The following is a 15,436-nucleotide window of genomic DNA, read 5'->3' as shown; positions in this document are numbered from 1 at the left end:
CATGTACACGGTATATCAAACTCTTTATAAAAGATTAGGACAGTTGTTTTCCATTATATGGGCCCTTAAAGCGGAATTCCACCAATCTTTCAAGATTTCTGAATAACTTAGTCTTTGAGATGCAAATTAAGTCAGATTGGTTTGATGTAAAATGGTTCATTGTAGAGAAACTTACAGACTCTGATTTCTTTACAGTGGTGGTGATAAGAATCAGGGGCTGCCATGTCCACAACACAAATATGTCCGTTTTACTTACTGTGCAGAACCACCAGTGAACCTCCACATGTCTTCTGAGTTTTCATATGCAATGTTGATAATGGCACAATAGTGGTAAATCTGAAGTTTTCTTTAGGGACTATTTAGCCTCTTAAAACATTAAAACATTACAATTATTTAGCCTCTTAAAACAATGTGTCAGCCATCAGACAGCATATATCTAACTATTTCATCTACTTTCTGTGAGAAAGATTTCAGAGGCATTAAACCCTTTAGACATCTGGTTCCTATCACCTCCACTGTGAACAATTCAGATTCGGCAAGTTTCTCTAGAATGGAATATTTCATATCAAACCACCCTGAATGACTTTGTTCACATCTCAACCATTTAAGTACGTACATTTTTTTTAAAAATCGGTGGAGTTTCCCTTTAGGTGAAACAGCCTTGTACAATGACAAATCCCTGTTCGTGGCTTCAGTCACAAATCTTTGTGTACAGAGGCGAACACATGCTCAAATAGTCAGATCTCTCACCAAACCGGCACTTTTCTCAAGTGCAGAGCAGCACACGTGCTTCACAGAAGGTCTTCGGATTAGCGTTTTTACAGCCACGTTGTTGTTGTTTGCTGTTTATTTTTACTGGTTATATATTTGCAATTAGAAATGAACGTTTATTGAACATAACACCACCCTTTTGGGACGAGAGGGGGATGTAAGAGCTTTAGCTACTGCTGCACTGGTTAAAATAGCCCTCGCGCGCTGTGCTCTGTTCGCTGCTCCTCCGCGCGCAGCTGTCGCGCGCGTGGCAGGTGCGCACTGCGCGAGGAACTCTCTCTCTCTCTCTCTCTCTCTCTCTCTCTCTCTCTCTCTCTCTCTCTCTCTCAAACACACACGCGCACACACACACGCTAACTTACTCACTCACTCCTTTACTCACACTTACACACACTCTTAGTTTTGCACGCGGGAAGGTGAAGAGCAGCGGTCAGTGCTTTAGTGGATATGAAGTGTGCGAGGCCCGTTTAACGGAGTGACCATCTCGCAGAGGTAAGTCATCAACACATTTATGTATAGAAAGATCGCTGTAGATCTCTGACTGACTACGAGAAGTTTCTGGCTGTAATGTTATGTCACGTGACACTGGCAATATCCTTCCATTCCTATATTTCCGTCTAGCGTTTATCTGCATATTCTCCAACTGATTACGAGAATTTGCGAGGTCACGTGACATGAACAACTAACGCTCATGCATTACCGTATGGGTAGCAGACAGAATTAGTTCAAGCTATAGAGCAGTGAGTTAGTTTCTGAGTGCAGTGTCAGTAATCACAACAAAGATTAAGGCGCTGATCCAGTATGTTCAGTCTTTCAGATTCCAGTGACTGGTAATTGGTGATTGATTTATACAGGTGTCTGTTTATATTTCACTTTGGAGCACACTGAGATTTCTGAACTGTCCTCCGGGCTGAAAGTGCATGCTCGAGTTGTCACAGATCAAGCGTTTCAAAGAGCCCAGCTCTAAGATCAGATCTCAGCAGTCCATGCAGTTCTAGTCAGTGCTGTGTAAAATGCATAAACTGAGCCCAGATCAGCGTTTTTGAATTTTGAGTGGTGCTAGAGGTGTATAGGGCAATGATGTCTGAGGCTTTCTGTTATTTCACATGACAAACAACCAGTAGTAGGAATGCATACTTTATGTAAGTTGACAGTGAACTAGCAGTTCACTAAGTTTCAAGTTTATTTGTCATTTGCACAACATGTCAGGACATTCATGCATTGGAATGCCTGTGATGAGGTCCAGGTAATCACTCTACAGAAAGTAAACAAAGTAAAAATAGAAATACAAGAAAATACTGAAACTGAAATAATTTAAATATACACAAAATATAGAGACAATACACAAAATATAGAGACATTATCAACTCATGTGTCGGTTTGGCATTATTGGGAGAGATTAAATCTCAGTAAACAACTTTAAAGTGTATATTAAAGGATAAGTGATCAATCATGTCCATACATTTCCCATCTGCTTAGAGTATGGGTCAAGCCTCTCTTCCAGGTGGACATAAATGATGACACACAAATCCAGCAGGGGGTCTGCTGTACTGGTTTGGTCTTCAGGACATGTGTGTGTGTGTTTGTCCTTGTTATATTCTATTTTCAAGACAAAACTGCCCTGACTTTAATGGAAAACCAGAGAAAACCAGGGAAAAAATCAGGACCAACTAAATGGTCTTGACTTTAAAATGTGGCCTTTTCAAAAGCTACGTGTTTCGTTGTTTCAAACCATTTCTTATTGGTTACTGAGGTTAAGAATTAGGGCTAGAAAACACTTATTACATATAGATACTTACATGTATACACAATGCATATAGGACATTATGTATTACATATATGTAATACATAATATATATAAGACATTACATACAGGTATTTACAGGTATATGTAACTTAACTTGTAATGGAACGTAATGTAGGAAGATTTTTTCCAGGTAATTTTGAAGCATATATATATGGTGTGTGTGTGTGTGTGTGTGTAAAAACTTAAAACACTTAAAATCATGTATCATGTATAATGTGAAATAAAGATATGTATATGACGTATATACCCCATATCATAAAACCAAACCTATGTATGTACAGGCATTACACTTGCAGTGTAAATGCTTTCCATGGGGGATTCATTAACAGTAGTGAGTGTGTGTTTATGTGTGGATGCACCTGTGAATCAGATGCTGCTGTGATTAGTAGGTCGAACCCCAATGTTTGTCTGGGATCTTCTGTTGTTTACTCTGTTGTTTCAACATTCCGGTGTTGTCTCTGTGTTCCAAGACTGGAGAACTGTTCTCACACTGCTTCTGCTACTTTGTACCAGCACATGTTAGGTGAAGTTTAAGGTCGGAAGCATCTACTTCAAAAAAATGCAACATTCTCTGCATACATACACTGAAATATACTAACAAGTGTGAACAAATGTGAGATACACAGGACTTTTATCAGCACAGAGGCCCTCCACAACCGAAGATGTCAGAAATAGCTTGGCCATTCTGCGCATTTAGAGACCCAGTTGAAATTAGATTGCTGAGGGAAGAGGATAGCCCATGTGGGGCAGAATGCTGGAGGCTCTACTGTATTTCCAACACCTGCCTTACTGCCCCAGCATTTCAGCCCCAGCTATTTCAGACGGGACTGGGGTGGGGAAGGTTTGAGGAGTAGGCTGGCATGGTGGTGTATATTTAGAGGCCTCTATTTCTGCCCTGTAACTGCCCCCCCTCCCCCATTACTACTGTCCCCTCAGCCATCCCATCAACTGGAATAAATGTCATAGCTGGCTCTGTCAGCGTTTCAGGAAAGCATTCTGTACATAATCTAACGCAAATGTGCGTCAACGTTTGTGCAAATTCCCTGAAGCTGAATTAGACCCACCCAAAATATATAAAGATCCTGGAACAGGTGGTGGAATGTACCAAACAGAATCAATGCAAGTGCTCAGTGATGAACACTGAAATATGATCTTGGAGGCTGTCATGCACATTTGCCAAAGGATTTCTCCTCTAGTCAGTATTTCATTTTGTTCATTGTTCCTTTTGTTCAGTCTAAAATAACATAAACTCAGTTTGGACATCCACTTCAGATTAGAGCTTTTGGCCTCATCACATACAAACAGAGGCCTTCGAGTTTGCTTGCTTTCTCTCAGTGTTTGCTCTCCACTCTGCAAATAACGGAAGGGTCCAAACTGCAACATGTCCCTTTCAACAGAAGCAATGCCATTCTTAAACAAGAATAGACCTTGTGTTTTACATGGTTATATGACACAGCTCACTGCATTTGCAGTAAAACATAAACAAGTGTTTATATTAAATATGATCTTCTTTCTACAGTGGAGTCGAGTTCAATTCAAAGTCTACCAAAATAGCAGCATTCAGCTCCTGGATATGACTTAACAGCTGTGTTTATATATTTTCCTCCACTCCAGAGGCTTGACGATCTCACGTCTTTTTCTGCTTGATGGATTTTGCAGCTTCGTTCATTACTTCGGACCAGCCTTTTACTGCAGATCCAGAGCATCATTCTGACACCTGAGGTAAGAAGGTCGTACAGTCAGCCCAAAATGGTAACTAATTCTGACATTTTTGCATATCACAATGTGTCCTGTTGCCCTATGATGACAACTGTGTACCTTTTTTAGTAATCAAGAGACAAAAAAGCATTTAATAGCTTTTCTTTCTGGGTGGCAATTAACTACACTCTTAAAACAGATGTGTTAAAAAACAACACATTCTGTCTCTGACTAGACACATCAGTGTGTTCAGTTGAAAACAACACATTTTGTGTTACTTTTAATGCAGGATGTATAAAAACAGTAAACAGCATTACACAAAGTGTTAAAACAGGTAACATAAAAAAGTGTGTCATTATTTAACGCATCACTTTTTAGAGTGTAAGCATAAAGAAATGAAACTTTAGTAGTCACTTGTTAATCAGACTGAACAGAGCACTGATTTGAGTTTCATTTGTGTTTGCTCTTGTCTCCCTCATGTGGATGCTGCCTGCAGTGCACGTCAGCGCTTCGCTCCACAGTCACAGTGTAAGGAGCTCCCGCAGCCTTCTGAGGCTGTGTGTATGGATGGGAATGGGAGCACGAGCTGGCTGCACTAACTGCACACAGGCCACATGGAAGAGTCATAGCTTCACTGTGCTGCTGCTTGTTCTCGTTTTAGCTCCACAAGGTGAAGTTCATTCATTTGCTTCCTCTTTCAGGAGTCACATCAGACATGTTTTTGCCTTACTTAAACAGAGGTATTTCCACTGGTACAATGCTTACTGGAGCACTACTTGTAATTTAAAAGTAAATTAAGGGGAAATTTCACCAATTTTTAAAAAATATCTAATTAGTTCAATCACTGAGATGTAAACAGAGTCATTCAGGATGCTCTGATGTTAAATGCTGTATTTGAAATGCTGCATAGAGAAACTTACTGACTGATTTCTTTACTGTGGTGGTGATAGGAACCAGAGTTCACAACATCTACAGTGCAAAACAGTCATTTTATTTACCACCCAAAACCACCAGTGAAGCTATATGTGTCTTTAGATGTTTATATGTAATATTAATGATGTTGAAATACTGGTAAACCTGAAAAACTAAGTTTAGTTTTCTTCAGGTATTATTTTGCCCTACAATGACCTGCATGAACCTCTCCATCATGAAAAGATTTTACAAATATATTTTTTCACAAAACTATCATAAAACAATGCCTCAAAAATCTGGCACTGTATTCACAACCATTTTAATGCAATAACTTTCTGTGAGGAAGCTTTTAGACACATTTTGGACATCTGGTTCGATCAGAAGTGGTTCTTCTATAGCACTGCTCCAAATAATGCTTTTTGGTTCCGTTTGGCACCTTTATTATACTTTGTTTTACTGGTGTGAAAGTCACCAGTACCAAACCTTGGCTAGAGGGATGTAAGGCTCTCTGCCATTGGACTGTGGAGCAGTGGAACTGCAGTCTAGTGAAATACCACTGAACACCTTTGGGATGTATTTGGAGCACTATTTGTGAGCCAGACCTGATCAGTCAACATCAGCAGCTGATCTCACTAAAGCTCTTTGTGGCTGAATGCACTCAAATACTCGCAGCAATATTCCAACATCTAGTGTAAAGACCTCCCAGAAGATTAGAGGCTGTTACTGCAGTAGAACGGGGAAAACTCCCAGTAAATACCTTTGATTTTAGTAGCAAGACTGGATGAGCAGATGTCTGGATACTTCTGGTTTATTTTGCACATTCAGAGACATTCGAGTCTTTTGGTTGCTGGAGAATTTAGACTTTTCTTTTACTTTGTGACTTCATATTTTGCAGCATGGACCCAGTGTCGGATCCTGAGGTGTAACTCCGAGTTTGTGGCTGCCACCTTGGAGCTGGGGAACAGTGGTGGTGGGAAAGAGGCGGGTAATGCCGGTTACTGCAGCGCCCTGCGCTCCTACGCCCTCTGCACCCGCCGCACTGCCCGTGCCTGTCGAGGCGACCTGGCCTACCACTCCGCTGTCCAGGGCATAGAGGACCTGCTGATCCAGCACCGCTGTCCCAGGACGGGCCCAACGGCTCAGCCCAGGCCACTGCCCCAGGCACCACTCTCTGGGGACGCCTGCTTCTATGAGAGGGGCTATGTGCAGCGCGAGGGGCGTGCCCCAGAGTACCTGCACTGTGGTGTGTTTGGTGACCCCCATGTCCGCACTTTCAGTGATGAGTTCCAGACGTGTGCTGTGCCTGGAGCCTGGCCACTCATTGACAACCAGTACCTCTACATCCAGGCCACCAGCTCACCCACCAGAGGAGGCTCTTATGCCACTGCACTCACCAAGGTCTGAACAGGGAGAAGAACACTGTTTATTGTCAATCCACAAGTACAATGGCAATTCAGTATGTAACACATTGAATGTGATGCTTAGACTGCAGTCAAAACATAAGAGTCTCTATTTATATGATGAGAAATTCATGGAGGGCTTCTGTCTTCAGGCCTTATGGTGACCCTGGAACTCCTAGACCTCGGGTTAGCATGTACGTCTAGCTGTGTTTTCAGAGTCACCCCAGGACAGAGAAATATTACATTCTGAATGTAGCTTCAATATCCTCAATAGGGCTTGAGGTAAATTCTTCAGCTACAGCTAAATTTTATTCAGGAGTTTAATGTCCTGAACTTCATATATTGTCCTGGAATATGGTCATATGTGACGTGACCTGAAGACGTCACAATTATAAATTCATAACTGATATTATTGCACCACTGTTGTAATAATAAATAATAATATGTTTTTTCATTATATAGAGCCTTTCCAAATCTAGAGCTATATATATTTGAAAGTATATCGCTATTGCCAGGACAAAACCTCGCATCTCTATTTTCTGTATTTTTTGTTTTTCAGTTTTTGACATAATTTACATTGTGTGTAAATTTCATGATGAATGGACCAAAAGAAATGACCAAAAATGACTTTGAAAAAAATCTGATCACACACTGACTTACATTAAAAGAAAAGGTTTTTTTCCCTCTCCTGTAAAGTTACCATTTTGGAGACGAGGTTTTCTTCTGACAACAGCGATATGTTCTTCACATACTGCGCCCAAAGGTATCTGAACAGTATCCATCATTAGCCATTGGTAAACTGTAAAGAAGCTTTTAAGTTTACTTCATAAAATACTTAAGAAAATAATATTTGTTTCAGAGACAGACACTTTTAGCACAACCTCAAACTGATGGTAAACTCTTTGTGTGTAAGCCTGGAAAGGAAATCCAGCCCAGACTGCATTGAGAGTACTGTATTGAGTCTGGAGCAGTTTTTCTGACAGTGATGTCAGTGAGCTTGTGTTCATTAATGGGATCATGAACTCAGAAGAGTACAAAAGCATTTTGGATGCAAACCTGCAGGAGCCCGCAAAGAAATTTCTCAAGGCATAATGATCGGATACATCAGCCACCTGTTGAAAGAATATTTTGTCCAAAAGGAAATGACAGTCTTGGAATACTCTGTATAAATTAAATGCCAAGTGGTTTGCTCTTTTGTTTTCTAATACAACGAACTTAAGACATTTCTTTAAGAATGGCGTAAATGTCCAAATACTTTTGGGGGCACTGTAGCCAATGTGCTGATATTTGAAATCTTTAAGTAAGGCCCAATACTTTCTTCATTTGAAAATTCTAAACCAGTTATCTTAACTACACTTCTCAACCTCAGAATTCCTCAACATGTCATAACTGAATGTCTTGTGCTACTATAAAAATACACATTTGGACTGTCATCATTATTAAAGTTATGGTTTGACCCAGAGCCATTTCTGAACATTTGGCAGCCCTTAGAAAAATCATACTTGGGGGAGGGGGTGATATAATAATATGACTATATTGTTATATATTACTTAATGGCATAATCATATCATTTTGTATGCAAGCATGAAAAATCAGTGTACAGTGTTCACTCGTTTTGCTGTCATGCACGCGCTGTGAGCATCTGTCCCTCTCTTAAAACCTCTCTCCGCCCCCCTGTTCCCCTCTGCAGATCACCATCATCTTCAAAAACTGGCGGGAGTGCGCAGAGCAGCAGATCTACCAGGCGGAGCTGGATAACGTACCCCCGGCCTTCGCGGACGGTTCCACGAGCAGCGGGGAGCGGCGGGGTCAGCACAGCCTGCGCGTGCGCTCCCAGGCGCCAGGACGCCACGCTGAGATCTGGGCGGCGCACATCGGCACCACGCTGGTGGTGCGCCAAAGCGGGCGCGCGCTGGGCCTGGCCGTGCGCTCGCCGCGCGCCATCGTTGAGTCGTACACACCCGAGCAGGACGTGCAGCTGTGCGTGTGGGGCTGCCCGAGCTCCCAGCGCTTAGAGACGCCGCACGCGCTGCCCACTGCGGCTGCGCACGCACACTGCTCCGCGTTGCTTCCCGCGCGGGACATTTACTTCCAGGCTTGCCTCTTCGATCTGCTGGCCACCGGGGACATGAACTCCAGCTCCTCCGCTCTCGACGCCCTGGAGGACGCACGTGGCATGATCGCTGACCCTGAGAAGGTGCATCTGCGGGCAGCTGCAGGGGTCAGGGTCGCGCCGCGGCTGCCCGCGCTGCTGGTCGCGACTTTAATCACACTGAGACTCGCGCTGTGATTTGACCCGTCCAGGCTCCGCCCACGAGTGCGGCCTATTTTTAGATAATGTTGAAAGGAATGTTGACAAAACTCCCACTCAGACACACACACCCCTCTTTAACCAGCAGCAGGGTCCCACACACACTCACACACACACCTCTTTAACCAGCAGCAGGATCCCACACACACTCACACACACACCTCTTTAACCAGTAGCAGGGTCCACACACACACTCACACACACCGCTCTTTAACCAGTAGCACGGTCTCACACACACTCATACACACCACAGCTGCGTTCCAAAAGCTAGGCTGCATCTCAAATGTCTCTCTATGTAGTGGACTATGTAGGTCATGAAACAATGGCTTCTACTACCAAACAGTGCATTATATGTCTGACAGAAAGCCATTTATATTAAACCAAAACTGCGCAACTCCCCATCTAACATTTAGTGCACTATTTGGGTGTAGAAGGCATAGTTTCATGACCTATGTAGTGGACTATGGGCTATAGGGAGTAGGGAGCCATTTGAGATTCAGGCTTAGGCTGCTACTTTATTGAAGGCTGTTCTAATCAGAAGGTTCTTCCAAATACAGCCGAGAAATGCAGCCTACATTCTGAAGGTTCTCAAGGACGGTACAGGAGTATCCAGGAACGCGGGGGGTGTGTTTTAAGTTGGGGTGCTGAAATTTTAAGCGCTGTGTATGTTTAACAATGACGTGCATTATTTTCTTTTTTTCCTTTTGAATTTTTCTGATAATTTACATCAAACAGAACGAGTCATAACATGGAATAATGGGGCGAGAGATGATACTGATGCACATCCTCTCTCTCAGTGTGCGAAATACCCCCTGGTATTTTGGGGGTCCCATGCTGGCTGGCTACTCTAGCATTGGTCGGCTGCTAACTCACTCTCTGTAGTGATGCTAGCTTCAATGGCCACAGAATGTTTGGTTTAACAATTCTTTTTTTGGAAATGTACTCCTCCACACATTATTGTAAAGTTTTACAGAGCTATCCTGGACATAGTTACAGTTGCTAGGCTATGAATGAACATCTGGGTGAACTAATATGCTGCAGCGCCACCCTGAGGCAGACCAGTGCTGCATCAGTAGTTAGTTAAAAATACCAAAGACAGAACACAGCATACCGTCATACGTTTATTTTCAGGAACCTCCCAGAATTTTTCATTTTGAGACATTCAGTGGGTCCAAGAGGCTAATTAGCAGGCCCTGGACCCCCCTGGTCCGCCTGTATTTCGCACTTTACGCTGTCCAATCTCTGGACGACCTTTATGCAAATTAACTGAGCGATGACCAATCACATTGTTGATCTGTTGCGCTGCAACCGTTTGTGTCTAACCCTCAGTTTAACGCTGGAACGCACACAGAGCGGGATGTATAACGATTTATAAAAACGTTATTATTATATTAGATTAGACTAGAATGATTTTTTAAAGTTTAACAATAATATTAGACTGCTTTGGGGTTCAGAACTGGCTTATAACTTTATACACACTTTCTCTCTTTGCACCTCAACTTGTTTGTGTTTTAGCAACACGCCACTGAAGCGGCTAACAGTTGTTGACGGAAGTGATTCGGCTCACTGTAATGAAAATACAGCATTCACTTAACAGGGAACAGCTATTGAAGATATTGATATTATATACAGAAAATATACACGTACACACTTTAAAACAAGCACGCAAGTTTTTACTTATGCCCAAATTATTATAAAGTTCAGAATTTTGTATTATTATTATTATTATTTATTGTTTTTTTTTGCAGTTGCAATCGTGAAATTGCTTCCCAAGTCCCTGAACCTATCCTTCATGGTCTTCTATCACCCATAATCCTTTGCACACGCGTCAGACCCGAAGAAAGTTCAAGAGTAACGTCAACAGATAAAACTAACAACTACTCGTTCAAAAACACCAAGGGAATGTACAGTAAAACATACAATTTGCTAATTCTTTAGTTGTATATCTGTGTAAGAGTGTGTAAACTGAATGCACGGTGGGAAATACACCTGCCTTCAGTTTTTACTTAGGTTGGCATTTAATCACAAACACGTACTGACGTGCAAAAAAAAAACAAAACAAAAAAAAACAGCTAAGAAAAAATACAGGCAAAAAAATACAGAGAAATATACAGTAGATCTGTTGAAAAGCAGCAGGCAGTAGCAGTGCACACAAAGTTTAATTTCACTTTATGTTTGTCAACTGCTGCTATAGAAGCATGTACATAAACTACTGGCTTTAAAGGATGATGATTGGTTGGTGGGCCGTACCCCTCTAAATGACCCCCTGATGCCAGGCCTGTACTCTGGGAGGTGGTGGCTCAGGGGCCCTGAAGAACGGCTCATTCCGCTTGTAGCAAACAGCCTTGCACACGCACATATAATACTTAAACACTCATACACATGAGACCCTTATGCAGTCTCATATACACAAGAAGCACACTCATACACACTGCATACACACTTTTTAGCTTATTTGTCTTGCTTTGTCAAGCCAACTTACAGCTCATTTACAAGCGTTCAGCGTCCCTTTTAGTTTCAAATGAAACTTATTTTGAATGTGTGTGAAAGGGCACACCGTTAGGACAGATGAGATGGTTTTGGAGCTGATGCATAAGTGAGCTAACATTAGCATGGTGGCAATTTCGTTTAGGTCAGTGTTTCCCCACGCAGTCCTCTGGGGCTTTCCAGACAGTCCATATTTTTCCTGCATCCCTATGTGTTGTGAGTTAGGTTGGACTGTCCGGGAGATCCTGATGACGGGGTTGGGAAACACTGATCTAGGTAGTTTCCAACCTGAATTTCTCATTAGCTAGCAAGGGATTTTACCAACGTTCTGTAGGCTAAGGCTGGTCCAACCTACATGGATAGGTCTGGAAAGGCCATGAAACACTGACAGACCCAACATTTCCCAACAAACACCAAAGAAATAGTGGCAGTTGGCTTTTTGTACTGTTTCAGAACAGAAACGACAAACCAAACAAAGCAGTATTAACGGAAAAGAACATTCTAAAACAATGTGAATGGTTTTGGTAGTGGTAACCTATGGTGGTCGAGAAGACCCAACAAACCGCAAATAAAAACATTCTAGAACATTTCAAATAGTAGAGACCATTTTACAGAGTCCCAACAATAACAAATATGTATTGCACCCCAACCCAGTGTTAGGGTTTGTTGGTGTTTGTTGGAGAAGTCCGGGTCAGTGTGTTCTTGGCTTTAGGGATAAGCGGATTGATATGGATTGATAAGTATCAATGTTTCCTAACGTTTCCTTTTGAGAATCAGTCCTCACTTCAACATATTGACAGGTTTCCTTTAACCAGTAGCTTAATATGAATATTTATCTTTTTCTGAAATGTAATGCATATTGATGCTGGTAAAAAGTGAAAAAAGACAGTAGCAAATAATCATTGTGAGGAATAGGAACTAATGCTGTCTCCTTCTGCTCCTCACACCGGCACAAAACAAGACGCAGTGAATGATCTGCTGTAATCGCGGATCATATCGAGTTATTTCACTCCATCAAATAGCCTGATTTTAGTTGTTTATTTAAGACTAGTGCAAGGGCTTTCAAGTATACATCGTGATGTCCACATTTACTGGTTTTCACTTTAGAAACGAGAAGGTTTTACCCCTTTAACATGCACAAGAAAACTTTTTATACTACTGGTAGTGATAGCCTACGGTGGCCGAGAGGACCCAACAAACTGCAAACAAAAAAACGAGCTGAAAACGCAGAAAACATTTTCATCAAAATGACAACATGGGCGCTGCATTTTACAAACGCGCTGCAAATTCGTAGACCATCCGCAAACTCAGAAAGCAGTTTCATCAGAATGACGACACCAACGTTAGATACATTTTATAAATAAAAAAAATTGCAACTTCAGAAACGCTGATAAGCCAGTCACAAATCACGGAGGTGTTTCCGGAGGACACTTAAAGAGGACGGAGCCATTCAGACTTTTAAATTCTATACAGCACAAACATTCACCGGTAAAGTCAACTTATTTGAGCAGATTAATACTAACACTATATCGTAATGGGAATCACCTGTAGAGTTTAACTGTAAAAGTTTAACTGGTAATACCAGAGAACTACCACAGCACAGCTATGACATGTGAGATAGCAAACTAGCCAGCCAGGTTAACCATGAACTTGGAATGTGAGTTCCTTTGGTATTGTCTGCTTCTGTCAGTGATTTTCCATCATAGATATTTCATCCCCTTTGTGCCCTTTGAGTCTTCCAGAAACATTTCCGTTGTGTTGTGACTGTCTTTGCAGTGTTTCTGAAGATTTAGCTATATTTGTAATTTGTGTTTGTAATTTGTCATATTGATGAAAGTGTTTTCTGTATTTGCCGCATGTTTGTGAAACGCAGTTCAGGTATAGTCATTTTAATGAAAGCGTTTTCTGTGTTTGCAGCGTGTTTATGAGTTTGCAAAGTGTTTTAATTGTACTATAAGTAGGGTCTTATCAGCCGCCTCAGTGTCGGATAAAGAAAAGCAATGTTATCGATTAAAAAAATAATAAATCAATGGCATCCATACTGTGAATTTGTGGTTATACTGATGTCATTGAATGGCAGCTATTACCTAATAGTAGGTTTTATACAAATCATCAGTAACGCCTCATTCACTATATATAGAGTTCAGTGTAGTACAGTACTACACTGTACTCTGTCAGTAAAACTCATCTTGAAAATTTGATTACTGATCATCTTAAAGAGGTTTATTGTCACAGTGTCTCCAAACAAGATATAATTTTATGAAACGTAAGCCTAATAACCACAGTGTTAATTTATTTTTATGCTCAAGTTAAACTGATACAAACTGTAGCTTGGTTGCTAATATTGAATAATGTTGTTTAATGTAAAAAACGTTGTTATTATTACTGATATGTTGAATTTTTGTTTACTGGAAGAACATAGTGGATATAGTACACAATGGACTCTAGGAGACAGTCTGGCACTGACTCTCAGACAACTAATTCATTATGTTTTTTAAAAAGTGTGTTAGTCCAGTGACATTGATGTTTAAATCTCGATATGCTCTTTTTCAGTTTGTGTTATGGATGAGTATCAGGTTTAAAACAGTGTTAAAAAGGCAACTACTTTTGTGTCAACATGTACAGTGAGTTCCTTATATGTGCACATATATAAATACAATCACATCAGTACAAATAACTTGCACTGGCCTCTTTTGTCATTTAATAAGTTACCTATTTGCAAAGAAAAGCTACGACCCTTGAGCTGCATGGAAAGGAGAATGGAGAATGTCAGCAGGTAAGTTGGGAAACTTGACTGGAAGGTGTTTGGACATTTATTACCTTATATTATGAACTGTACCAGCAGATTTCTATAATGATTATTCTGTCATAGTGGAGCCTATTACTTTCTTCCACATTTATTCAGATCAATCTCTGTTACTTTGTGGAAGGTAACATGTCACTGCTCCTTCCTTCAGTGTTGTAGAGAATTCAGGACTGGATATTTTAATTGCAGCTTTGATTGCTTATATCAGGGCTGCCCAGTGAGGGGCCTGTAGGCCAAAGCTGGCCAATGGTAATGTTTAATTTGGCCATCCAAGTTACCCTAACCCTACCCCCTCACCCAGTGAGAGAGCAAATATATTTTTATCCTGTATAACTTATTACATTCCTAATGTCCTTGTTTTTTAAGTATGTTAGTAACAAATATAGTGTAATGTTATAAAATACATATTTAATATTATCTTGTTTATTTTTATACTGCTTTTGTTTTTTTGTACACCTCTCCACCATAACCCTTGCACTTTGGCCCCCAAGACAAAACATTTGGGCACCGCTGGTGTATATATTACTATAATACTGAGTAATATTCTGCAATACTCAGCACTGTAATACTAAAAAGTCAATACACAACTTTATATTGTAAGAGCTGAAACTGTCATGAACCTATAAGAAATCTGAATAGGCTTTTCAAATGAGAGACCTAATGCTATAATTTCTGAGATGCCCAAGTTTCGTGTTTATGACCTAGACTGGGATGGAAAAAAGACATTTCAGCATTGCTTGTAAAGATCACTCAGTAGGTGGCAGCATAGCTATCTCCACTGGAGAGAGTGAGATGAATTTGCTCAGTCATCTGATATGACAGACTGCGTGCTGCCGCCCATGTTCTCCTGGCTGGTGATGTAAAGCACTTTAATACTTTCGACACAGGTTCTTTGTTGAAGATTGGATTTGTTCTCAACTTGCAGATTACGTCACACTTCACATTTTTAAATCCACTTCAGTATGCTAACGGATTTTAAAATAAAGGAAGGGCTGTCTGGAGTCTATGAACTTGGTCTGTGCTCTTAGTGGAATGTCCTGTGTCAGTCTTTTGGCTAAATGTGTTTAGACAGAAGCAAATTAAGAAGGCAAGCTTAGCTGCACTTAATTATAGTGCTGACTTTAAAATTGGTGACTCAGCGGCATTCCAAGCTCATAGCTTTTAGGTCACTGTGTCAATGACAGTTTCAAAGACAATATACTGAGTGGCTTTTTTTTTAGGTATTTCCACTCTGTACATGTGTC

General features: G+C 41.0%; 1 protein-coding gene across 3 annotated transcripts; it reads left to right on the top strand.

Moving 5' to 3' along the window:
* Window positions 1-1,103: 1,103 nt before the first annotated feature.
* hjv (hemojuvelin BMP co-receptor) lies at window positions 1,104-14,063 on the top strand. 3 transcript variants are annotated; one of them, XM_036583333.1, is made up of 5 exons: window positions 1,104-1,263; window positions 4,238-4,300; window positions 4,773-4,946; window positions 6,084-6,586; window positions 8,279-14,063. In XM_036583333.1, exons 3-5 carry the CDS (start codon window positions 4,844-4,846, stop codon window positions 8,876-8,878), a joined length of 1,206 nt encoding a protein of 401 aa, XP_036439226.1. In that variant the 5' UTR covers window positions 1,104-1,263; window positions 4,238-4,300; window positions 4,773-4,843; the 3' UTR covers window positions 8,879-14,063. The 3 variants fall into 3 exon arrangements, with proteins under 3 accessions (XP_036439226.1, XP_036439212.1, XP_036439219.1); XM_036583319.1 differs by having other exon boundaries at window positions 4,193-4,300; XM_036583326.1 differs by lacking the exon at window positions 1,104-1,263 and having other exon boundaries at window positions 3,421-4,300.
* The last annotated feature ends 1,373 nt before the right edge of the window (window positions 14,064-15,436 follow it).

Source organism: Colossoma macropomum, unplaced genomic scaffold (genome assembly GCF_904425465.1).
Source record: "Colossoma macropomum unplaced genomic scaffold, Colossoma_macropomum, whole genome shotgun sequence".
In the NCBI taxonomy this organism is placed as follows: domain Eukaryota; kingdom Metazoa; phylum Chordata; class Actinopteri; order Characiformes; family Serrasalmidae; genus Colossoma; species Colossoma macropomum.
This window is presented reverse-complemented; position numbering and strand designations above follow the sequence as displayed.

What these genes read in the sequence shown, in the direction of transcription:
- hjv (XM_036583333.1), top strand. Translation starts at nt 4,844, where the DNA reads ATGGGAATGGGAGCACGAGCTGGCTGCACTAACTGCACACAGGCCACA. An exon ending in TCTCGTTTTAGCTCCACAAG is followed by an intron (nt 4,947 to 6,083) that starts GTGAAGTTCATT and finishes CATATTTTGCAG; the next exon opens with CATGGACCCAGTGTCGGATC. An exon ending in ATGCCACTGCACTCACCAAG is followed by an intron (nt 6,587 to 8,278) that starts GTCTGAACAGGG and finishes TCCCCTCTGCAG; the next exon opens with ATCACCATCATCTTCAAAAA.